General features: G+C 47.1%; 1 protein-coding gene across 1 annotated transcript in view; it reads right to left on the bottom strand.

Moving 5' to 3' along the window:
* LOC123770247 (uncharacterized) overlaps positions 1-26,606 on the bottom strand; it is a 206,576-nt gene that overhangs the window by 33,266 nt on the left and 146,704 nt on the right. The window contains 1 exon segment of the mRNA XM_069339627.1: positions 23,576-23,681. Within this exon segment, the coding sequence (XP_069195728.1) occupies positions 23,576-23,681 (106 nt within the window).

Raw genomic sequence — 26,606 nt, 5'->3', positions numbered from 1 at the left:
GTGCCTGTCTCGGTCGATGGCAGATATAGAATGCTCCAAATCACATGTGCATTTCTATGGGCCATTGCTTCCCGTGTCTCTCTGAGGGGGCCAGGTTCTGGCTCGTGGTCCCCGGTAGACCTAGAACTCCACCCACATCGACTGATGCAAAATAATTAGAGTATCCATATCAGCCATGGATAGCTCCGGGGAGCCGTAGGGGCTTCCCCCAGAAAAACTACGAAAAATCAATCAGAGACATTGAAATAATTAGGTAATTATCTCTTTGTGGCAACTCCGGCCTGACAGCTGGTGAGCAACAGACCGCCTGGGACGCACGCTGAGTCAGCGCCTGTTTTTTTCCCAGACTTTCTCGCCCTATAGCGAGCAAAATATACCACTTACTATTTTTTATTATTTTTCCCATGATCAGTGAACACAAATTAACAGGTTAGGAAGAAATGTCTTTTTTTTTTTTTTTTTTTTTTTTTTTTTGGTATGCACCTGTGGGTGTCAAATGGTATATAGCCATGAGCCATTTAAGGGTTAAGATATGGGCACCACACAACAGCTGCATATTCCAGCTTTGGTCTAATAAAAGTTTTGAACAATTTCTTTAGTATTGCGCTATCCATGTATTTAAAAGCAATTTTGAAGTTAGAAAGTGTAGCATAGGCTCCTCGCACAATGTTCATAATGTGATCCTCAGTGATATTTTTTCTTTCTAGAACCACTCCTAGATCTCTTTCTTTATCAGACTTCATTAAAGATTTCTCACATAATTTATAGGTTGCGTGGGGTCTATGTTCTCCTATTCCCCATTCCTTAACATTGCATTTATTCACATTAAATTCCTTTTGCTAAGTGGTGCTCCATATATTAATTCTGTCCAGGACTTCTTGAAGAGTATGACAATCATCTAAGTTACTTATCTTCCCTATTATCTTAGCATCATCAGCAAACATGTTCATATAATTCTGTATTCCATCTGATGGATCGTTTATGTAGACAATGAACATGACCGGTGCAAGAACTGAACCCTGTGGTACTCCACTTGTGACATTTCTTCAATCCGATACACTTCCTCTTATTACTGCCCTCATTTTTCTATCAGTCAGAAAATTTTTCATCCATGTTAGCAGCTTACCTGTCACCCCTCCAATGTGTTCCAGTTTCCAGAACAACCTTTTATAATAAAGATGCAAATAGATGCAGTTTACCCAACCATCTCTTTCCTGTAAAATCTCTGTGGCTCAATCATAGAAACTGAGTAAATTTGTTACACAGGATCTTCCAGATTGAAAACCATACTGTCTGTCTGATATTATATCGTTTGTCTCCAGATGTTCTACCCATTTAGTTTTAATTATTTTTTCCAATATTTTGACTATTACATTTGTCAACAATGCAGGTCTATAATTGAGGGGGGTCTTTCCTGCTGCCACTTTTGTTGATTGGAACTGTTAGCCTTTTCCACATGTCTGCTATGACTCCTGTACACAGGGATGCCTGAAAAATCAGGTGAAGTGGAATGCTGAGCTCAGATGCACATTCTCTCAGAACCCATGGTGAAACTCCATCTGGCCAACTACTTTGTTCTTACTTAGCTCCTTGAGTATATTTTCCACTTCGTCTTTAGACACCTCTTTGTGACTATGTTGTTCTCTGGAATTCTTATTGTGTCTGGTTGTTTGAAGATTTAATTTTGTACAAGCACACTTTGGAACTTTTCGTTTAATGTTTCACACATTTCATTTTCATTTTCCGTGAATCTGTTTCCCATTTTCAACCTCTGGATATTATCTTTTACCTGCAATTTGTTGTTTATGAATTTGTAGAATAGGCCTGGTTCTGTTTTACATTTGTCCGCTATCTCTCTTTCAAAATTTCATTCTGAAATTTTGGATGTGCGGATTTGCTTATGATATTGGGACAGTAACAGAGTGGTGGAAAACTTTTCCACTCTATCACAGGTTACAATTAATAATTCCTTCATATGACATGTTAACCAACCACCAGCCAGACTGGTCCACACAACAAGTTAACCATATTAACCAAACACCAGCCAGAGCGATCCACACAAGTGAATGACTGAGTTTCCATGATTTTTGTTCACTGATTTGTGGCACACGAATCTTTGTATATTGATTTAGCCACTTAACTGCGCCAGCTGAGTATTCTCGGTCGGTGGGAAACTGCGCCAACCGAGAAAACTCTTTTTGATTTTTCCATACCCATTCTAAATGTGTGCGAGGTTGGTTGCGTACGAAATGGACTCTTAGAACCTCCAGTGAGAGGCAGACATCTTGGAATAAATTCCCAGAATGCCCTAAGGCTGCTGGCTGGGTTAGTACTGAATGAGTAACCATGGGCGGCATACGCGCCTCTTGCTTACATGTCCGAAGCGGTGTTGAAAGATAACGCTCTGTCAGTGAAATTCAAACCTTATTGTTTGAAGAACATAAGGGTCATAATATTGGTGACGCTAGGAGCAATAAGGACCTAACACAAAGGTCGGATGCAAGTGATACGTCACCTATGAGGATGATACAGCGAGCATATCCAGTTGTAGCTCTGAGCGTCACCCTTGCAATCCTATGCTATCTCCAATTCATTTAGATGATACATAGATAAATCGTTTTCTGCGTTCAGTGATGCTGCATCTGATACAAGTAGCATAGATGAACAGTGTTAGCGGCTTCCATGGTGGTGTTTTCCATAGATATTTTCAAGAATACCTGAATCTCTTTCTGACTAATGGACACTCTTTGAGGCAAGCTGAATCTCTTCCTGTGTGGGACCATACAAAACGATCTTTCCAAGACTACCCGACAAATTGATCTTTCCTATAATGTTTTCAATACTACCGTATGCTTTACAAGCTTGGCTACATACAACCTACAAGTATTAAAGCCAAGGGTATACGTGAGTGTTATTTGCAAGCACACAGAATGAAGAAATAGGAAGCAAAAATTTATCTGTACCTGGTGCAACGAGAGCGAAGTCGCGCTGTGCACCATGGACTACTTCGTTGATTATTACTCACTTCCGAAGTACTGTGTAATACAGTGTGTTACTGTGTAAATAGTGTGTGAAACTGTACATATTGAATTTTAGTGAATTTTTAACAAGTAATATTGCGACAATAAACATTTATTGTGGACACATTACTGACACATGTATCACAGTTCCATGGAACATTATGAACGTTCTACTGTATGCATATTGTAAAGGACATAAATATGCATCATATACGATAAAAAAAAACAGCGTTGAATTTAATGAAACGCCATTTTCTGGGTGAGTCTTGGAGGCTTCCAGGAGCTATCCATGGCTGATATGGATACCCTAACTATTTTGCATCAGTCGATGTGGGTGGAGTTCTAGCCTACCGGGATCCACGAGCCAGAACCTGGCCCCCTCACAGAGGCACGGGAGCAATGGCCCCATAGAAATGCACATGTGATTTAGAGCATTCTATATCTGCCATCGACCGGGACAGGCACCCAGAAAGGTAAGTGCCACAAAACAAACCCCTATTCTGGTTAACAACGAAAATTGACAAACGAGTGGACAGAGCTCCCAAAAGAAAAACGAGCAAACAAGCATGACGTCACATGAGCCGCGCCGCATATCTGCGCAGTTCCCCCCTCCCAGGGAGGGGGGAAGGGAGAGCCCCAGGCCCCCGAGCCGGCGATCCTCACCCAAGTTCCTCGGTTGATGGGATCGTGCATGGTCGTGTGGCTCCAGTTCCAGTCTTGTCTCAGTGCTGTGACTTATTTTCAGTGCTGCTCTTATGGTGGTTGTGTGAGCTGGGAGTAGTTTTCTCAGGTACTCGGGCTGCATGTGCTTAGGGTCACCTTCTCTGAATGCCCTATAAGTACCGCCCTTAGGGCTTGGGGTTGCCTTACACAAGTCACCTCGGGTCTACCTCTGTTGGCTTTTCGCTGCTTGGCGTTTGGCCGCCCCGAGTGTTTGGGGGTTTTCCTCCCTTGTTTACCTTGGGGTTAGTGGTAGTTATAGCACAGAACGCACCCCCGGCCAAACCAATCAAGTATCAATAACCCAAGAACCCCTCCGGAAAGCAGCCGTCTCGACCGTCGCCAGAAGGACGGAGAAAGGCTGCAAATGTACAAATCTACCACCAGTACCAAAGAGCAGAAACCTGTACCGAAGGGGCTACCACAAACTGAGAAGACAAGAGGGCACCCTGATCAAGGACCATGATGGCTCAGGCGACACATGAGCAGGCCGGAGGTGAAACAAAACATGAGAAAGCATACTGAATGGGGCAGATGTGACGTCCACCCCGAACGCAAGCCGGAGTGGCTCCACCAGCGCCGCACAAAACGAGGCGACAGTAAGAAACATCAATTAACTATAGTCCTGAAAACCCAAGAAAGGACAAGACAACCCGATGCGAAAGAGAAGACAACCTATGGAGAGCAAGAAAAAGTGCATAGAAACACCAGGAACGTCATACTGTCGCCAAGACAAAGCTCGCAGGTGGGACACCGTCAACAAAGCCACCTGATCACCACAGAGATGGTGATACCTGCGTCAAAATACCAGAGGCGAAGAGCCGAGGAGAAGGCCGAACCAGTCACGTACAGGACCGATCCGACCTGCTGAAAGAGGCGGAGCCGCGGGAAAACGTCCCGGGTTCGGACACCTATCAAGCAGTATCTGAAAATAAAGCTGGGCCGGCCACCAAGGAACCGTAAGGACTGCACTCGTGGGAATGGGCTGCAACCGAGCCAGAACCCGAAGCAACAGCTGGACCGGGAGAAGAGGAACAGGTACCCCCACCTCGACCAGTCCTGCCGAAAAGCATCCACCGTGAACGCCTTGCAGGCAGGTAAGGGAGCCACATAAAATGGGAGATGCCTAGACCACGGCTACTCAAAGACGTCCATGGCCAGGAGTCCATACGTCCGGCAGAGCCAACAAAACGAGTCAGCAACGACTGGCCAATCTGCGAACAGAGGAATGAACCGAGACAACTGTCCGCCAGGATGCAGGACACACCTCCGACATGAACCTCACGGTTAGCCAAACCCCGAGAATCCAGCAAACGAGCCACTCTAAGGAACCAACCCCAAAGGTCAACACCTAAGAGAAACCCTGTGGTTCTGGCAAAGAACTGCCAGAGAAGAGTCTGAATGGAGCTGAATGGTAGAGCACCGAGTGACCCAAACCCTCTGAAGCGCTAACCAGACAGCCACGAACTCCCGAACCATGCTGTGAGCCCGACGAACGGACAGACTCCACCATCCGGGCCAACCTGGTGAGCACTGGTCACAAAGCCCCAGCCGAGAGATGACCCGTCCGTGAACATATCGAGCGAAGGCTCGGGGAGGTGCCAAGGCATGGAACCCCGAAAAGCCCAAAGAGGAAGCTGGTGACGCAGCACCAACACAAGATCCCTGGAGGAACGAACCCAACGATTGCAAGAGAGGCGGAAGGGGAGTCTCCGAAGGAACCAAACAGACGCCGAAGCCAAACCCGACCCTGCGGGCAGACCAGCACGTCGAAGTTCAAACTCCCGCACAACTGCTCGAGCATCCGCTGAGCAACCCAGGACCCCCTCATGAACAGCCGAAGGCGGGACCACAACTAAAGCAACACTTCTGGAGGGAAAGACAAGGAGCAGCCCAAGAGCCCTAAAAAAGGCACAGGTCTGAACCCGGGACAGAAACAGATGGAATGGCCTCCAGATCACCAGGAAACCAAACCCGGCGATCTGGAAAGAACCACACCCCTGGCGAGCAGACAAGCGGACCGACTGGGAGCCCACATCAGCCAGTCGTCGAGGTAGGCCAGACACTGAATCTCAAGCAAACTCAGACAGGGCACCAAGATCCGGCAAAGATGCAAAAATACACAAGTGCCAATTACAAAATAGGGAAGGCAACAAAAGCAGCAAGCCTGAAGCCCCACCAGCAACTGTGCCAATCCCAGAAAACTGGAGAGGAACGTGCTAAGAATTGACTTGGAGGTCCAGGGCCACCATCCAGGCACCCGGCCCCAACAGAAGCCGGATAGGAGACAACAGTCCTCCGATGAGGGCATAGATTCCAGGGCGCAGGCTGAAGAAGTCCAGAAGAACCACAGCTTCGACAGGCCCATGTCTGCAAAGAGCAGACGGGAACCCCAGAAGGATGGGGCGGATCGACCACGTCCAACGCACCCACTAAGATGACATGACGAAGAGCAGGGGAAGAAGCCCACCCCTCCAGCTCTGAACCCCCCAAAGGGGAAGAAGCCATCGACCTCTGCCACCAGAGGCCGGAAGATAATAAAAAGCGCCCACCAACTGTGGGACCATCCGAGAGTCAACAGAGCAAGCTGCTCTCCCAGCGCCCCGTCAACAGAAAAGGGAACATTGCCCCTTCCGAAAGAAAAAGCACACATACACATATATACATATTATGTATATACACATACACATACATACAGTACAACCTCGATTCAATGTACCCTGATTCAACGAATCTCCGGCTAGTTCGCACACTTTTCAGGCCGAATTTACTCACCCGGTTCGACGAACAATGGTTCACCGAAGCGATGGATGTTCGGATTTGCTTACAATGTCCAGGCAGAGTTCACAGACTGGTGGAAAACTTTCCCATTCTATCACAGATTACAATTAATAATTCTCTCATATGACAAGTTGGATCACACAAGTGGACCACACAAGTGGACCACACAAGTGGACCACACATGTGGACCACAAGTGGTCCACAAGCTTACGATTTTTGGACAGAGTTCACAGAGTGGTGAAAAACTTTCTCATTCTATCACAGATTACAATTAATAATTCCTTCATAAGAAGTTGGATCACACAAGTGAACCATATGAACCAAACACCATCCAGAATGGTCCACACAAACACCAGCCAGAATGGTCCACACAAACACCAGCCAGAATGGTCCACACAAACACCAGCCAGAGTGACCCACACAAACACCAGCCAGAGTGACCCACACAAACACCAGCCAGAGTGACCCACACAAACACCAGCCAGAGTGACCCACACAAACACCAGCCAGAGTGACCCACACAAACACCAGCCAGAGTGACCCACACAAACACCAGCCAGAATGGTCCACACAAACACCAGCCAGAATGGTCCACACAAACACCAGCCAGAGTGACCCACACAAACACCAGCCAGAGTGACCCACACAAACACCAGCCAGAGTGACTCACACAAACACCAGCCAGAGTGACCCACACAAACACCAGCCAGAGTGACCCACACAAACACCAGCCAGAGTGACCCACACAAACACCAGCCAGAATGGTCCACACAAACACCAGCCAGAGTGACCCACACAAACACCAGCCAGAGTGACCCACACAAACACCAGCCAGAGTGACTCACACAAACACCAGCCAGAGTGACCCACACAAACACCAGCCAGAGTGACTCACACAAACACCAGCCAGAGTGACCCACACAAACACCAGCCAGAATGGTCCACACAAACACCAGCCAGAATGGTCCACACAAACACCAGCCAGAGTGACCCACACAAACACCAGCCAGAGTGACCCACACAAACACCAGCCAGAGTGACTCACACAAACACCAGCCAGAGTGACCCACACAAACACCAGCCAGAGTGACTCACACAAACACCAGCCAGAGTGACTCACACAAACACCAGCCAGAGTGACCCACACAAACACCAGCCAGAGTGACCCACACAAACACCAGCCAGAATGGTCCACACAAACACCAGCCAGAGTGACCCACACAAACACCAGCCAGAGTGACCCACACAAACACCAGCCAAAATGGTCCACACAAACACCAGCCAGAGTGATCCACACAAACACCAGCCAGAATGGTCCACACAAACACCAGCCAGAGTTACCCACACAAACACCAGCCAGAGTGACCCACACAAACACCAGCCAAAATGGTCCACACAAACACCAGCCAGAGTGACCCACACAAACACCAGCCAGAGTGACCCACACAAACACCAGCCAGAATGGTCCACACAAACACCAGCCAGAATGGTCCACACAAACACCAGCCAGAATGGTCCACACAAACACCAGCCAGAATGGTCCACACAAGCACCAGCCAGAATGGTCCACACAAACACCAGCCAGAATGGTCCACACAAACACCAGCCAGAATGGTCCACACAAACACCAGCCAGAGTGACCCACACAAACACCAGCCAGAGTGACCCACACAAACACCAGCCAGAGTGACCCACACAAACACCAGCCAGAATGGTCCACACAAACACCAGCCAGAATGGTCCACACAAACACCAGCCAGAGTGACCCACACAAACACCAGCCAGAGTGACCCACACAAACACCAGCCAGAGTGACTCACACAAACACCAGCCAGAGTGACCCACACAAACACCAGCCAGAGTGACCCACACAAACACCAGCCAGAATGGTCCACACAAACACCAGCCAGAGTGACCCACATTAACACCAGCCAGAGTGACCCACACAAACACCAGCCAAAATGGTCCACACAAACACCAGCCAGAGTGATCCACACAAACACCAGCCAGAATGGTCCACACAAACACCAGCCAGAGTGACCCACACAAACACCAGCCAGAGTGACCCACACAAACACCAGCCAAAATGGTCCACACAAACACCAGCCAGAGTGACCCACACAAACACCAGCCAGAATGGTCCACACAAACACCAGCCAGAATGGTCCACACAAACACCAGCCAGAATGGTCCACACAAACACCAGCCAGAATGGTCCACACAAACACCAGCCAGAATGGTCCACACAAACACCAGCCAGAATGGTCCACACAAACACCAGCCAGAGTGACCCACACAAGTGAACAACTGAGTTTCCATGATTTTCGTTCACTGATTTGGGGCACACGTATCTTTGTACATTAATTTAAAGGATGAAGCGTGATTACCTAGTGTGATGATAATCTCTTTCAAGAGAGATTGAGCCTGCTCTTCTCTACATCAAGTTACGTATATTATACAACAATAAGATGCTACCTTCAAGATACGTCTACCAGTAGCACAAAACTTTTTGACCAGGAGGCAAACGTACCCAAGACTCCCCCCCCCCTACTCCACACTGGCTCGTCATCAACTAGCCAACTACCCTTCCCAGCCTGCCTGCTCCTGATTGGTGACTCGCCGACTGCACACCTGCACTTCTGCACCTCAGCGCCCTCTACCTGAGTCGATGTCTGGGCTTGAACCAGCCATTGAAGTCAGAATATCCTTGTGCTTTCAAGCAGTGAACAACTAACTGATATATGCTGTGTATCAGGTGGATGTTTCTCAGCTAGCGCCATATTCTTAGCACCTGTTTATGTCATTTTGTCTTTATATTATTCCTAGAATAATTTATCCCTGTTCTTAATTTTTATGACTTGTTTGTTTGTACTGAACATAGCCAAGGGATTGTCTTTGTTTTTAAATTTGCTTTCCAGTTAATTAAAGTTTCATTGTTCATACTATGTGTTTTGCGTGTCTTCCCTTACTCTACCATAGACAACAGCCAAGCAGTCTTTTTTTTTTTTTGTAAATGTGACAGGCATTGACACCAGCCATTAGGAGGACTGCCGAACATCTACACTCCTACACTTTCCCGTCACATTTAATGGCGGCCTATCTTAGGAGCTTCACTCAGGTACTAGTACCAGAACATCAATTTGTGGTAAGCGTACTTGACTTTGATACAGTTACTTTTCAATATTTTCATTACTTTTAATATTTATATGATGCTGTGTGTATTGTGCATTCCGAGAGTAGCATATTGTGAGTGTTGGATAACTTTGGATTACACGGTGACTGGAGGCCTCAGTCATTTTCTTAATTGGTCATCCCTCCCTCCGTGTTATTACTCGTGTTTTCCACCTTTTGTCCCTAGGATATTTCTCCATCTCAGACAGATCATCATTTTGGGTACCCTGGTACTTTGGTTTGTCTTCGGTTCAAAGCACCCTATCTTCTGCAATCCAACCGAAGGAGGATAAAGAGGGCCATACTGGTAGTTCCTCTAGCACGGACTACGTTGCTGAGTTGGGACCTGAGCAGCAGTTCTCGTCACCAGTTGACACTCGCACCCCTACACGTCGGTCAGAGATGATGATATTTACTTAGGTAGGGAATTAGCTTTCTTTTTTCAGAGCACAAAGTTCGCTAATTCTGTAAGTATCATATTTCATTTAGTGGGAAAATCCTTGTTTCTGTCCTATAGAGACTCGGCAAGATATGCCTACATTCTTGGACTACTTATTCACTTTTGGAACAATTAAATGTTTCATTTGTTTTAGAAACTCGGTTTCATTTATTTAGTAGGATTTTCTTGCCCTCTCTTACATTGAGTACCGGGTACAAGATTTCCTGCGATTTTGATTGACTAATCATTTACCATTCTAAAATTAACATTAAATGTTAAATATTAAATTCCACAGGATAGTTACCAGTTGCCACGTTATCATGTTACTGACACTTACCATATCACAAGTATTCCTTGTACATTTATTTGCTATTTTTCACCATGTTTCGTCTCCAAGCTTTCCGTAACGATCCAGCAGGTGAAATAGGGACCTTAAGTCGTGCCAAGAGGACCGAATTACAAACTCTTGCACACGAGTATCAACTAGATGTTCCCCATGGAGCCAACAAAAATGAATTGCACAATTTAATAATGGATCACCTCTTAGAAGAAGGGAAGATTGACTCAGAAACTCACGAAAATTATTCTATTGCAGATAAACATGATCTGGCAACTATAAAACTCAAGCTCGAACTTGCAAAGCTCGAGCGGGAGCAATAGAAAGAAGCTCTCCAGATAAGGGAAAGAGAGGCTGCAATCAGGAAGGAAGAACAAGAACGCAAGATGGCCCTCAGAGAACGAGAGGCTGCCCTGAGGAAAGAAGAAAGAGAACGAGAGGCTGCTCTGAGGAAAGAAGAAAGTGAACGAGAGGCTACCCTACTCTGTGAGCGAGAGCAGCTTGAAGCAAGAAAATGTGACCTGGAAATCCAACGGGAGTACAGTAAAAAGCAAGCTGATAGTGCTCTCGAATATCATCGACAAGAACTCGCTTTGGAGACTACACACCACACTCAGTGCCAGCAAGCTACCGCCAGTCTTCCCGTAAGTTTCAATATCTCCTATGCAAGTACTGTAAGTTAATGCCACCATTCGTTGAGACAGAGATTGATGTCTTTTTCACCACTTTTGAGACACTAGCTAAAAAACTTAGCTGGCCTGCAGATCATTGGTCTACCCTTCTCAGAGTGCATCTTACAGGTAGAGCTGCAGTTACTCTCAGTACCTTAGCGTATGAGAATGACTACCAGACCCTGAAGCAAGCAGTGTTGGACGCCTACCTTCTCTCCACTGAAAGCTAGAGACGAAAATTCCGTGATTATCTAAAGGCAAGTACCACCACCTTTCTAGAATTTGCCAATACAAAGAAAAGATATTTCATGAAATGGCTGGAAGCAGCACATGTCTCTACATTTTCAGAACTCGTCAACCTCATGCTAGTTGAGGAATTCTTGAGACGTGTTCCCCCCTTCCGTCCGTTTATATTTAGCAGACAAAGAGGAAACCGACTACATCAGATGTGCGAAGTCAGCTGACACCTACAGCCTCATCCACTGGCTTACACCAGAACCACCTCCCAGTAAGAAGTATTGGTATAGTTATGATAAAGTGAGTGCCGATCAAGCGAGTTCTCAATTGTACTGTAAGTATTGCAAACTCTATGGACATACCATAGATAGATGTGGGAAAGCTCAATACAGAGGCAATGAAACAACTAAACCCAAACCGACTCCTCCTAAGTCCGGTAAGCCTGTGATGAATGTTGGTGTTCCTGTTAATGATCTTTCTCTCTTCAGCAAACACCTGTATCCTGGAAGTGTCTCTACCAATGGTACAGATTCGGAGGGACGTTTCAAATTGAAGATCTTGAGGGACACAGCGGCTATTCAGTCAATAATATTGAAATCAGCTGTGCCTAACATCATCTACACTGGGAAACCGTCCTTATCACTGACCTCACTGCTACCACTCCGTATCCACTTGCCAGAGTCCACCTGGATTGTCCTTTTGTGACCGGTGAAGTCCAAGTCGCCATCAGGGAAAAGCCTTTTCCCATGTCTGAAGTGCAACTTCTCCTGGGCAACGACTTGGCAGAAGATCTGCAACCGTCCAACCTGATCATTATGGACAAACCCCAGGTGTGTAACTCTGTAGAGGACAATCCCATCTTTAAGTATGTTTCAGCAGAGGTCCAAGAAAGTGATGAAGTTTCTCCTCCGGTTTTGGTGACCACCCGTGCACAAGCTGCACGCCCACAACCAGCTGACTATACTGCAACCGCTGTCCCTCAAGACCCTCAGAATCTACCACCGAATCTTACTAGTTTGGAGTTCCGTAAGTTACAGAGGGAGGATCAATCATTAACACCATTATTCTTCCAGGCTGAGACTCAACCTGACAGTATCCCTGGGTTGTTCCTAGAGAATCAGTTGCTCTACCGCAGGTACAGACCCAGTAAGCTGAAGGAGGACGACGATTGGGCAAATGTTGAACAACTAGTGGTTCCCACCAGCCTACGGCCCGATATTCTACACCTGGCCCACGGAGCTCTTTCTCACTATGGTTTTAACAAAACCTACCACGGAATCAGACAAGACTACTACTGGCCAGGTATGGTTAAAGACGTCAAAAGTTACGTGCAACAGTGTCATACATGTCAGATGGCAGGTAAACCTAACATCTCTATTCCCCAGGCCCCATTGACTCCTATTCAGGTGCCTGTGGAACCTTTCCACAGACTTATCATAGACTGTGTTGGTCCTTTACCCCGGACCAGTTCTGGCAACACCTATATACTAACTATCCTGTGTCCTACCACCAGATTCCCCATAGCAGTTCCAGTAAAGAACATTACGGCTGCTACTGTGGTGAAACAACTAATGAAGATCTTCACCCAGTATGGATTTCCAAGAGAGGTTCAAAGTGACTGTGGCACCAACTTCACCAGTGATCTCTTCAAGAAGACACTGGAAAAGTTCAACATCACACAGGTACTCTCCAGCCCCTATCATCCTGCTTCACAGGGTTCTCTTGAACGTAGTCATCAGACTATTAAAGCACTCCTAAAGAAATTTGGCAATGAAACCTTGAAGGACTGGGATAAACAACTTGACCTCATTATGTACATTTTCAGAAGTCTCCCCAGTGAGTCTCTAGGAGTATCTCCTTATGAGATGCTCTACGGATGTAAGTACCGTACTCCTCTTAAAGCTTTCAAAGACTCTCTACGTAATGCCACCTTCAGTGACCGTCAGAATGTGCCCCAGTTTTTTCAAAACTTAAAACACATTCTAGAGAGAGTACGTAAATTTGCTAATGACAATCTATTGAAAGCTCAGGAGAGGATGAAGACTCATTTTGACCAACGCAGCAAACTAAGGAAATTTAAACCAGGAGACTTCGTGTTGGCATATTTTCCTATCCCAGGTTCTCCATTGCAAAACAAGTTTTCAGGACCTTACCGTATCAAGGAGTGCAGAAACAATCACAACTACGTTCTTGAGACTCCAGATAGGCGGCGGAAGACCCAGTTGTGCCACGTCAACCTCCTGAAGCAGTATCAAGGTACTCCCCCTACTGTGTTGGCATAATTATCCACCTTTAAAGGTCCATACCTCCACAGTGAGACCTTCCCTGCTTCTCCTCCTGAAAGCACTAACACTGAGTCAGTGCCTTCCAACTCGGAAATCCTTAATGATCATCATACCTATTTGCAGGACAGTAATAGTGCTCCTCTCATCAGAATCTTCAAGGAACATCAGAAGTTGTTCAGCGATGATCCACAGGAGTGTAATGTGGTTCAGCACGACATCCAGCTACTCCCTGACACCCGGCCGATTCGTCAACCTTTCTACAGAATCAGCCTGAGCAAAAAGGAAGTCATGCGTGCTGAGGTACAGTACCTCCTGGATCATGGGCTGGCCACCCCTTGTGAGTCTCCTTGGGCTTCACCTTGCATCTTGGTGCCGAAACCACAAGGTAAAGTGAGGTTGTGTACCGATTACCGGAAATTGAATCTTGTGACTATCAAGGATGCTTATCCATTACCTAGAATAGATGACATCCTTGACGCCATTGGTAATGCTCGGTATTTGTCCAAACTAGACTTACTCAAGGGATACTACCAAGTATGTTTGACAGAGCGAGCTAAGGAAATATCTGCCTTTACCTCTCCCTTTGGCCTTTACAGATATGAACGCCTTCCATTTGGACTATGTAATGCCCCGGCCACCTTCCAGCGAGCTGTCAACTGTGTCATCCAGGGTTTAGATAACACCTACGCCTACTTGGATGACACCGTTGTGGCAACCAACACCTGGAGCGAATATCTGCTCCAGCTGCAACGATTGTTTGCCAAGCTCTTGACAGCCGGCCTCACCATCAACTTGGGCAAGTCCACCTTTGCCAAAGGTAATGTGCGTTATCTTGGTCATGAGATAGGGAGTGGCAGCATAGCTCCGTTAAACATACATACCCAAGCCATCCAGCATTACCCACAGCCTACCACCAGGAAGCAGCTCCTGCGCTTCCTTGGTCTTGCCTCCTACTACCGTAGGTTTGTGAAGAATTTTAGTAAGGTGGCGACACCATTGATCACTTTAACCAGCCCCAAGCAACGGTATCATTGGACCATTCAGCAAACCATTGCTTTTGAAAAACTTAAATCCCTGCTCTGTTCTAATCCTATTCTCGCCTCGCCAGATATCACGAAGCCATTCATCCTCCATGTCGACGCCAGTGGTACCGGCATCGGGGGCATCCTGATGCAACAACGAGGCGAGGATGTTCTACCCGTTAGCTACTACAGCTACAAGTTAAAACCACACCAGAAGAATTACAGCACTATCGAAAAGGAACTACTCTCCATCGTCCTGAACTTGCAGCACTTTGAATCATACCTGCAAGTACCTGCAAGGTGCTCGATCTACCACCATCTACTCGGACCACAATCCCCTACGCTTCTTGCAGCAAGCCCAATTCACCAATCAACAACTTCTACGATGGGCTTTATATTTGCAGAATTTCAACCTGCAGATCTTCTACATCAAAGGTTCTGACAACATCATAGCAGACGCCCTCTCCAGTCTATGAGGTAGAGACAGCTCCACCTACCACTCTACCACCTGAAAACGTAACTTCACCCATAAGCGCAGGCTTCGGGGGAGAGTTGTGACGATAATCTCTTTCAAGAGAGATTGAACCTGCTCTTCTCTACATCAAGTTATGTATATTATACAACAATAAGATATTACCTTCAAGATACGTCTACCAGTAGCACAAAACGTTTTGACCAGGAGGCAAACGTACCCAAGACTCCCCCCCCCCTACTCCACACTGGCTCGTCATCAACCAGCCAACTACCCTTCCCAGCCTGCCTGCTCCTGATTGGTGACTCGCCGACTGCACACCTGCACTTCTACACCTCAGCGCCCTCTACCTGAGTCGATGTCTGGGCTTGAACCAGCCATTGAAGTCAGAATATCCTTGTGCTCTCAAGCAGTGAACAACTAACTGATATATGCTGTGTATCAGGTGGATGTTTCTCAGCTAGCGCCATATTCTTAGCACCTGTTTATGTCATTTTGTCTTTATATTATTCCTAGAATAATTTATCCCTGTTCTTAATTTTTATGACTTGTTTGTTTGTACTGAACATAGCCAAGGGATTGTCTTTGTTTTTAAATTTGCTTTCCAGTTAATTAAAGTTTCATTGTTCATACAACGTGTTTTGCGTGTTTTCCCTTACTCTACCACAGACAACAGCCAAGCAGTATCTTTTTTTTTTGTAAATGTGACAGGCATTAACACCTGCCATTAGGAGGACTGCCGAACATCTACACTCCTACACTTTCCCGTCACACTAGCTACATGTGGTAAAATCTCCTTATAGACATTTTCTGTGATGAAACAAAATGAGTGAGGGTGGACAGATAAGAGAATACTGTACTGTAAACCTCACTTTACAGTGAGGTTTCACTCACTTTCGTCTGTGTGTCGTCATAGTTCAGTGACCCATGACTTTTAACCCCCTAACTGCGTCGCCTCCAAATGTGACACCCCCGCAGTGCGCAGGAAATAAATTCTCTGGAAAAAATTCTTTTTTCTTTTTAAAGTGTCAAAAACCCTTCCCTGAGTATGGGTATGTAAAAAAAAATTCGAAATTGTACTTACTTTGGGTGCTATGGGGTCCGGAAGTTGGGGCGTGACGTCATCATTCCCCGTGCGCCCGTGGTGTAAGCTCTCAGAGGCGGTGGGGCGCTCGGGGCGGGGCGCGCGAGTTGCCGCGAATATATTTTTGTTCATTTATTGCGCACATTTCCCAATACATTTTCATTGTTTTTATGTGCCAATCCAATGTATAATGAACACGTACACTATAATATCGCAGTACAACATCCGTACTGTCCGTAGACACTGTGTTACGTGCATCACAAACAACTTCACTTATCCTGCACAATTTCCAATGTATCATGCCAAATAAATTTATATTTACACTTTATATACACACTGTACAGTATCACACACTATATACACACACCATAAACACACTCAGTACTCCGCGAGTGTGTGATATGCTGAGAAACAGCCAACGGGGCAGAGTGGCACCTTGCACTCCACGCACCAGGTGCTGATACATCTTCGTTTCTGTTCTCTGCGGGTAGTGTTCCTGCATACTATACACGCACGTTTACCCTTCTCCCGTGATGCTGTGCCTGGCATATACTCGAGCATATGTACTCCGAAGTTCTCATTACCCCTCAATCTGTCTGGAGTTGCATGTGGCATTGTTGCTTGCACTCCGCGCGGTACAACAGAACCCTCCTTGCCATACTTTACTAGCAGCTGTGACACAACACCAGCACTGAATGTACGTATAGACGGTCTCCTGCCAGATTTTACTAAGTACATATTGAAGCAGTTGAGCACTGCAACATCCATCAGGTGGAAGAAGAACTTTTTAGTCCACTTCACAGACTTGCGCACGCACTCCACTCCACCAAGCATCATGTCACACTTATCGACGAGGCGCATGTTCACGTTATAGTCTATGACACAGTCTGGCTTATACACGGTGTTGCGTGTCTGAAAGTGGACTTTCCCACTGTCCAACATGGCACCGGTGTGAATCGTACTCAGCATATTCACCTCGCGTCTGTCCTTCCACCGCACTGACAGCGTATTGTCACACTTGCGCAGCTGGCACTCGCCCACGGCTATAGCTATACCGAACACTGGCATTTCCTTCCTATGGCTCTTCACAGTGCCACATACGCCGGTGTTGTGGGCAAGGAGGTATCTGGTCAATAAGGGGCTGGTGTAATAGTTGTCGGTGTACAGTACATGCCCCTTGTTCAGCAACGGTTCCATCAGGGTTTTTACAACACTGCCAGAGAACCCGTGTTCATCTTGAGCCGGTATGTCGACGTCTGTACCAGAATATAATATCATGTCCAAGACAATACCAGTCTCACAGTCGCATAGCACAAAAAACTTCAGTCCAAATCGGTGCCGCTTTGATGGAATGTACTGTTTGAATGCCAGTCGCCCCTTGAACAGTACAAGCGACTCGTCAATAACCACATTCTGTCCAGGTACAAAATAATCCCTGAACTTCCCTCTCATGTCACTGAACATCTTCCGTACTTTCCACAGTCTGTCGTGTCTGTCCTCATTTGCATTATTCTCGAAATGCAGGCACCTGAGAATCAAGAGATACCTATCACGCGACATGTACCGGTTGAACACAGGCGATGGAACAAGGCTGTCTTTGCTCGTACTCGGGTCGTCCACACTACTCGTATCGGAGCCAATGTCACTGAAGCCCGAGAAAGATTCGTCACATGTACTATCACTGAATAAACTACTAGCGTCTGGGGACATACATGATGGTGGTGATGATAACGGTGTTGACCCAGGGCGGCGAGGCACGAGTACCCCACACACTCGCCACATCTTCCAATTCTGTCTCTTCCTCACTCGTATCAGATCTCTGAGTTAGGTCTTTATCTGGATCATAGTCCAGGTCATCATCCAGAGCACCGTCATCATACAAAATATCGTGTATTTCCTCCTCAGAGAGTCGTTTTCCATGACCGCGGGTCACCGTGGAGCGGGAGCTCGTAGAGGATGCGTCAGACATGGTTGCTGCCGTGAAACTGAGGCTCCCCACGGCCGCAGGGCATGCTGGGATTTTTTTTTAAGATGGCGGACGATCACTGGGGCCCCCACCCACCCATACCATACCCGCGTCACCGCGCGCCAGTTTTGAATGGAACGTGAAAAATCAAAATACCTGGAGGCGCGTTGCGCAAACCAGACGCGAGCCTGCAGGCGCGTTGCGCAGATTAAGGGTTAAAAGTTTCATATTAATAAATAATTTCTAAAACCAGTGTTTTAATAGCTTTTTATTATCCTAATTAAACTAAACTAAATAAAACCGAAAATATACTGTAATATGATAGACATCTGCTATTTGAGATATTACTGTATGTTATTGGAACAACTCCAGCGTAAGTGGACGGGTCTAATCCCTGTACACACCCCATGCTTGTTTCATCCCTCCCTCCCTCTCTCTCTCCCTCCATACCTCCCTCCCTCCATCCCTCCCTCTCTCCATCCCTCCCACTCTCTCTCCCTCCCTCCCTCCCTCCCTCTCTCCATTCATCCCTCCCTCCCTCCCTCCCTCCCTCTCTCTCTCTCCCTCCATCCCTCCCTCCCTCTCTCCATCCATCCCTCCCTCCCTCCATCCCTCCCTCGCTCTCTCCATCCCTCCCTCGCTCTCTCCATCCCTCCCTCGCTCTCTCCATCCCCCCTCCCTCCCTCTCTCCATCCTTCCCTCCTCCTCCAGCCCTCCCTCCCTCCCTCTCTCCATCCCTCCCTCCCTCTCTCTCTCCATCCCTCCCTCCCTTGTTCTCTCCATCCCTCCCTTGCTCTCTCCATCCCTCTCTCTCCCTCTCCATCCCCCCTCCCTCCTTCCCTCCCTCTCTCCAGCCCTCCCTCCCTCCCTCTCCCTCTCCATCCCCCCCTGCCTCCCTCTCTCCATCCCTCCCTCCATCCCTCTCTCCATCCATCCTTCCCTCCCTCTCTTCGTCCCTCCCTCTCTCCATCCATCCCCTTTCTCCCTCCATCCATCCAGAATTGAAGAAACAAATCAAGTTAAAAAAAAGTTAACTGGGTCAATGAGTTAGGGTTATCACCGAGTCCCTTCACCACCACCGACACACCTCCCCCACCCCCACCCCTACAGCCTATACACACACACACACACACACACTGCTCAACTCAACCTCCCTCAAATCATCCATCCTTCCATCCCTCCCTCCATCCTTCCATCAATCCATCTCCATCCTCTCCTTCCCTGACTCCCTCCCAGCCTCTGCCTGCCTCCCTCCCTCCCTCCCAGCCTCTGCCTGCCTGCCTGCCTGCCTGCCTGCCTGCCTGCCTGCCTGCCTGCCTCCCTCTCTGCCTGCTTGCTTGCTTGCTTGCTTGCCTCCCTCCCTGCCTGCCTCCCTGCCTGCCTGCCTCCCTCCCTCCCTCCCTCCCTCCCTCCCTCCCTCCCTCCCTCCCTCCCTGCCTGCCTGCCTGCCTGCCTGCCTGCCTGCCTGCCTGCCTGCCTCACTGCCTGCCTCACTGCCTGCCTCACTGCCTGCCTCACTGCCTGCCTCCCTGCCTGCCCATCCACCCACCAGTCAGCCATCACTGACACAATGAGTGCATTTGGAGCCAACATGGTGCACGGATGTTCCTTGATTGTGCCGATATGTCCAACAAAGTCGCGGAATGAACACTCCAGCCTCTTGACAAATCAAAATATAGTGTTAAAATTAAAGTTGCAGTAATTTTAGTGTACAATAGTTTTCATAAACTTTATTGTAGTACTCAACATACAACAGAACTACTCAACACAGTGTTAACGGCATAATACACTACAGTTTGTATTTACTGTACAGCATTCACAACTCCATGAGACTTCAAGATGGACTTAACTCCAACAATAAGGTAAATAACAAATGTAACAGTATTTTTTAGTAGAGTAATAATATATAGGTACAGTATATAATATGATAATGCATTTTTATTGTCTACAAGAAAAATAAAGACACTGACGCAAATGCCTCCTGAAGGTCACCTCTTGCAACGAATCCAACGCTCCAACTGGGGTCGGTCCCATATAGTACGTTGAATCGAGGTTGTACTGTATACATATACACATACACACAAGGTATGTTACACACACGTGTGTATGCACATACACATGTGCACATGTACATGTGTACACACACACATACACTTGAAAAGAAATTTACAAGCCACCGACCAGTGGGCAGAGAGTACCATGCCAGCCAGGCGAAGAAGGCACAAAACTGCATCAAAAGGCCCACCTCAACAACAAAACCTTCAAGTCCCAGCATGACCACAACATGTGCCAAGACCCAAAAAGATCAGTCTGCATGCCAGGAAGGCCCCGGAATTCCAGAAGGCAGAACCGGGTCACACACGAGAAAACAAAGCTCCCTGAACCCACAATGGGGGCCCAAGAGGAAGAAACCTCCGGAACGAAACCAAAGAACCCAAAGGAACCGGGAATCGAACCAGGGGGAGCCCAAACCACCACATTTGCTGGCGGAGAAACACCACAGAAAGGCAAAGCACAGCCCCAGACAGAACCCCCAGGGAAACGGTCAAACCAGACCGAAAACCGAGGGACAAGGTGTGGGAGCAAGCAAAACAGCCAGGGACACTGAGCCCAAACCCAAAACAGACAAAATGGAAAACCCGGTGTAAAATCAACACTCAAACGTTCCCAGAGGAACAGGAAACAGGCAGAAAACACCAGAAAAGCAAAGAAATGACAACAGGAGAATAAAACCCCTGAAAAAAGGTAAAAACTCACCCAAGAAGCTCGCTCGCACACCCAGGCCCATGTAAACAAACTGCAACGCCGCCCTGGTGGCCACGCCGGGAAACCAGCAGAAGAAAATGGCCGCCAGAACAGAGGGCTGTGATTGACGCTAAAGATACGAAAACACGCCAGCAAAAGTGGGAAGCAAGCAGACTGGATGGGCAAAAAACTCCGCCCAAAAGCAGAAAACCCAGGCAGGGGCAAACCGCCCCAGAACTGCTAGCAGGCATCCCCCACAGCCCCGGGAACCAGCAACAGAGGCCCCGGGGCAGAGCTGTCCTCCAAGCCCTCTGGCCTTAAAGAAAAGGAAGAGTCCATGGGAAAGGCAGCAAGAAAGGGTCGCTGGTAAGACCCAGAAGCCTTGGCAGGAGGAACAGGCTCGAAAAACACCATCCCCCAACCCGAACGGGGCAGCCCCCGAAAACCGCCCGAGTCTCGGCCCCAACTAAACCCCGCCCCGACCCCGAAACCCGCAGGCGGCCCGGAGCCGGGAACAGGGAGGAAAAGGAGCGAACAGCACCTAACCAAAACGGGGCGGCCTCTGGGCATTCGAGTGGAAAACTAACCTAGCGTGTTGCAGCAACCTAACCTAGCTTGCAACACGGATGCTGCCTGTACTCTGAACAGTAATAACATCAGGAGAGTACTGGAGAACAAGCAGAGAATCTCTCTCGCAAGACTCCGGGTCAAGGTGTCAGTGACCCAACAGGCAGCATGACGGAGGTAAAAGTGGCGACTGTCACCCGGAAACAAGGGCACAGCAACCAACGATCCCGTAAAAGACGGGTTGGAACCCGGAAGACACATTCAATGGTCTACCGAGCCCAGACAGGGGTTTCCAGGGCCCGTAGGCTGACTGCTACGGGAAGCCCGGGCAAGGTGTTGCTAACCGGTTAAGAAACCCAAAAATAACAAGAGGGTAGAGGATAGCACTGAAAACCCCTGCGATGTGTACAATCATGGGGCCTAGCAGAGGGCCACCAAACACTACCAGTGGAACTATAGCCACACTGGGCAGACCCCCACCAGGCAATTGAAAATAAAAACAAAAGAAAACCCCCGGAAAAGTACACCGTCTCCAGAGGCAACAGGAACCGGTTGCCGCTTAGGTGGCAGGTCGCGCAACACCTTGACGCCCAAACCAGTACAATACCAATCCCTACTCAGGGCCAAACAAGGGCCCCAAGCCCCAGCTGGCCCCAAGGGCGAGGCAAATGCCGAGCAGCAAGAACCTCTACGGGAATGGTTCCTGAACGCCCCAGGGAAGATAACCCTGTCACACAAAGGCAGTACTCACAGGGCGCTTAGGGAAGGAAGCCCCTAAGTGCATGCAGCCCAGGCATTGACAAGGTACTCCTGGCCACTGCACAACACAACACACGGCAGTGAACGCCACACAAGGTAAACACCGCTTAGGAAACTGAGGCCAGAGAAGCGTCTATCCCGGTTGACATTAGCTTACGAACTGAAGCTTGGCAGCCGGCGCAGTAGGTCCGGGGCTCCCCCCTCCCCCTCTCTGGGCGGGGAGGGCTGCGCGGACGATCGGCATGGCAGTAAAGTGTGATGTTTGCTTGGTCCAGGTGGACCAAGCTCTCACGAGTCAAGCCTGGCCTCGGGCCGAGCTTGGGGAGTAGAAGAACTCCCAGAACCCCATCAAGCAGGTATCAAGCAGGTACATGAAGCGCCTCCAAAGCTCTTTTCACTTAATCCTGATCACCATAAAGTGGAGGTCAAACCAGTGACGTACGTCACTATGCCGACACCTCTGATAGAGATGGAGCCACAGAAAAATGCCTGAGTTCAGACACTGAGCAAGCAGTGCCTGAAACCAAGGCTGGGCCAGCCACCAAGGAGCCAGAAGGATCACCCTCCCTAGTTTGACTCCAATCACACCAGGACCTGGAGCAATAGCCAGACTGAGGGCAAGAGATATAAGAATCCCCACCACGACCAGTCCAAAGGATGGCCAACATTTAACTAGAAATAACTGGGACCCGAGAGGCTAGGCGACTCCAAGAATGGTCCACATAGACAACATAAGGCGAAAAATTGAGCGTTGTTGATATAAAAGCCAACAGTTACCAGGGTGCTGGTGACAGCTGTAACTAAGAGCGTCTGAACTAACTACTGGTGGGATCATTTGCAAAGTTGTTTGCTTTTTCAATTTTTGTTTCTCTGTGAACCTTTCTAGATGTGTTATTGGTGAGGATTGTAATAATCCTCTGCACCTTGCATCTCCTTGAGTGAACCAGGTTTTGGCTCTGGTCTCTGCCACACTTTTAAGGACTCCTGGGACTGATGAGACTTGTATACATGGAGATATTTCAGCAAAGATATCTATTATATATAAAGATATTAGCAAATGCAAAGATAAAGGGAGCCACAGTTCAGGCCCTCCAAAAATTCGGCATTACTTCATATAGTTTGTTCTGTCAATTTCAAACTGTATCATTATAATGTTGCAGTACATAATTGTATGCAAAGGTTATGTTAATGATTCCAACAATAATCTTGAGAAGAATTTTAATAAAACTTCTCAATAAATAGTTAATGATCCTTCTCCAGATAAGGTAAAAATATTTAGAATATTTTGTCTTTACTTACAGGATGATTCATAGATCCTGCACTCTGCTGTAGCTCACGTATTCTTGAACTGCCACTCATCTTTGAAGTTCTGGTAATACTTGGTAATTCATCACCATCATCAATACTGCAAGGACAATTAAACTAGAACAATAATAATAAGGGAGATACCTACTACACTTACAAAGTGTTTTAATGTAGGAAAAGGAAAGACCCAATACATGTGTAAGTGTAATATTAAACCAAATTTTCAGATGAAACTTGCATTCTTTATCAGGGTGCTGTCAAACAATATTTGCCAACACCTTGATAAGTGATGCAAGTTTCATCTGAAATTTTGGTTTAATATTACTCATGTATTGGGTTTTTCCTTCACCTTCAATAATAATAATTATTAGTTTTGTTTATATAACATGCATATATTAGACACATGATACAGTGGAGTACTCATAGGCACATAATATATATTAATATATATTATACAAAGCCACTATATATTATACTCAGAGCGAATTGGGAATAGAAAAATAGCTTCCAGCATGTCAACGCATGTAAGTTCTTACAATCACATGTAAGATCACATTCAGCTTGTTAGACTACTGTGACTATCTCTTCCCACTGAGAGAGAACCATTCCAATGATTATGCCATGCCCCTACAAAGAGGAAAAGGAGCATGTGAGGCACTGAAAGTCACAAAGCACAACAACATTCTTAAAAACATTTGGAAAATAATAATATACAAAACTTGAAAACATCAATTCATTCCTACCAAACATCATCTTGGCTCCTGCCAGAGACTGTAGCTTTATTGGTTCAGATAAGTGGGCTAGTCTTCCATTCAAACTTCAATCCTAGTACTAGTGATACACACTAATGTTTCATGAGCATGTTGGCAAATTTCATTGAGTATCCCTTTGTATCTGCATCTCTTCTGCACTTATTTCAGGGTTTCCTTTCCTGGAGTTGCTACTGAAGACTGTGCACCACTACAGTTATGTACTCTGAGATTTTCAATTCCTCTTTAGAGAAGACTCCTTTTGAATTCATCCTGTCCTGGGTTGTTCCAGGATTTACATTGTCATAGCAAGGCCTCTTGAGCAGGAGCTCATGCATTCTGGAATGAGTTCACAACTGAGAAGAGAGATCTCTCTGACCAAGGAAATTTGAGGAACATCTACTTCATCCAAGAGCCCAAGGATCCTGAACACTAAATTACCTGGACTCAACACAACAAGTCTGGCAAGCAGCATAAATGTCCATCAAAACATTTCATAAAAGCGATGCAACCAGATTAGGCACAGCATCTGTAGTGGGAGCAGAAGAGGAGGTGAGGGGAAGGGGAGGCAACACTGAAGGCCCAAGATCTCTTGCTACAGCCCAACAAAAGCTCTTGAATGAAAGATATTTGGAGAACCTATGCCAACCTGATGCTTGCCTTGTTACCCTTGCAACAATCATCACAATAAAAATACTAGGGCATGATATGCACCCATATCATACAGTAAAGCTGGTGCATACAAGACAAAATTTATTGCCTTAAAGGAAGAACTCTCCAGAAAAACATGAAATACAAAGCCAACCTTTTTTCCAGTCAAAAATGCCACTTGCCCCGGCAAAGGATTGTGTGGCAGCCAGTTGAAAATGAGGTCCAGAAATCACAGCCAATTCGGTGAAAATGACCAACACACAAGAGAGTTAGGGTACATCTTGGAAGAATGGTCCAAATCCTGGAGCAGGAACCAAAGCAAATCTGCCAGCCAGAGGAAGACGAGACAATAGAAAACCTAAATGAATGAGGTAAATCTTGACCACCAACTGGGACCTTAAAATGCACTTGCAGGGAAAGAAGCTGCCACAAATGGAAAGAAAACCAGCATTGAATGTAATGAAATGCCAGTTTCTGGGTGAGTTCTGGAGGCTCTATGAAGCTAGCTTACTGATTAAGTGCCATACTACTTGGAGTCAGCAGCTGCAGAGTTCTTGTTGCCTACAGGGGTCAACGTGCCAGAACCTTGCCCCCTTAGTGAGGTGCAGGGAGCAATGGAACAAGAACACTTTACATTTAAAGTTAATCATCTTGCCATCAACCAGAGAAGCACGCAGAAAGGTAGGCAAATCAAAACAGACTACTGCATGATTGAAAAACAAGATTAGTCCCCTCAAAATGTCAAAAGAACTCCCCGAACAAGAAAACAAACAACCAAACCTTCATCAAACCTGCCCCCACTAGTTAACTCCACTTCCCCCCTCATTGGCAGAAGAGGGAAGGGGAAAAGGGGCCACCAGTCAGTTCTGGAAGGATGAAAAGCCGCCGACCTAATAGGGAAAGGAGGGTTTCAGGGAGCCTGGGGCTCACCTAGAAACTGGTGTTTCATTACATTCAATGCTGGTTTTCTGGGGAACGCTCCATTGGCTCCCTGAAGCAAACTACCCCACAGAGAACGGAAAAAACTGGGGACTTACCAGGGAGGCGGAAGCACCACAGATATCATTCAACTTGAAGGCGATGTGATGACCAAACCATAACTCAGAAAATGGAGAAGTGACAATGTTTCGGTCTGTCCTGGACTATTATTTGGTCGTGTGATGATGACTACCAGGAGACCAACGACTATCGCGGCAGATGCCACAGGACAACTAAAGGCTGCAGAGGATCAGGAATGTTAACTAGATACCTGGCGGCCAAGACCTTGTTAGACTTCCAAAACTCCTGTGACAGAATATTGGCTCAAGACATGTTACCAAACACAGCTGACAAAGCGGTGTACTTCCGAACATCATGAGCATGAGGGTAGACCGCAGGCTGGCTAGCTTTGATGACACTGCAGACAACCTGAAAAACATGTGGGATGGAACCGGGAACCAGGGAAATCGGATAAACCTAAAAAGAATCCACCCAGACAGAATCGGTGGCTCGCAGGTAGCGGCGTAAAGCTACCAATGGACACAACACATGATGCAGCCTTCGCCAAACCAACCAATCCCCTACAATCAAAGGACCCCTCTAGAAGCCAGCCGACTCATTCTTCGCCAGAAAAGAAAGAGCAGGCT

Source organism: Procambarus clarkii, chromosome 42 (assembly GCF_040958095.1).
Source record: "Procambarus clarkii isolate CNS0578487 chromosome 42, FALCON_Pclarkii_2.0, whole genome shotgun sequence".
Classification (NCBI taxonomy): domain Eukaryota; kingdom Metazoa; phylum Arthropoda; class Malacostraca; order Decapoda; family Cambaridae; genus Procambarus; species Procambarus clarkii.
Note: the sequence above shows the minus strand (reverse complement) of the source record. Positions and strands in the feature narration are given on the sequence as shown.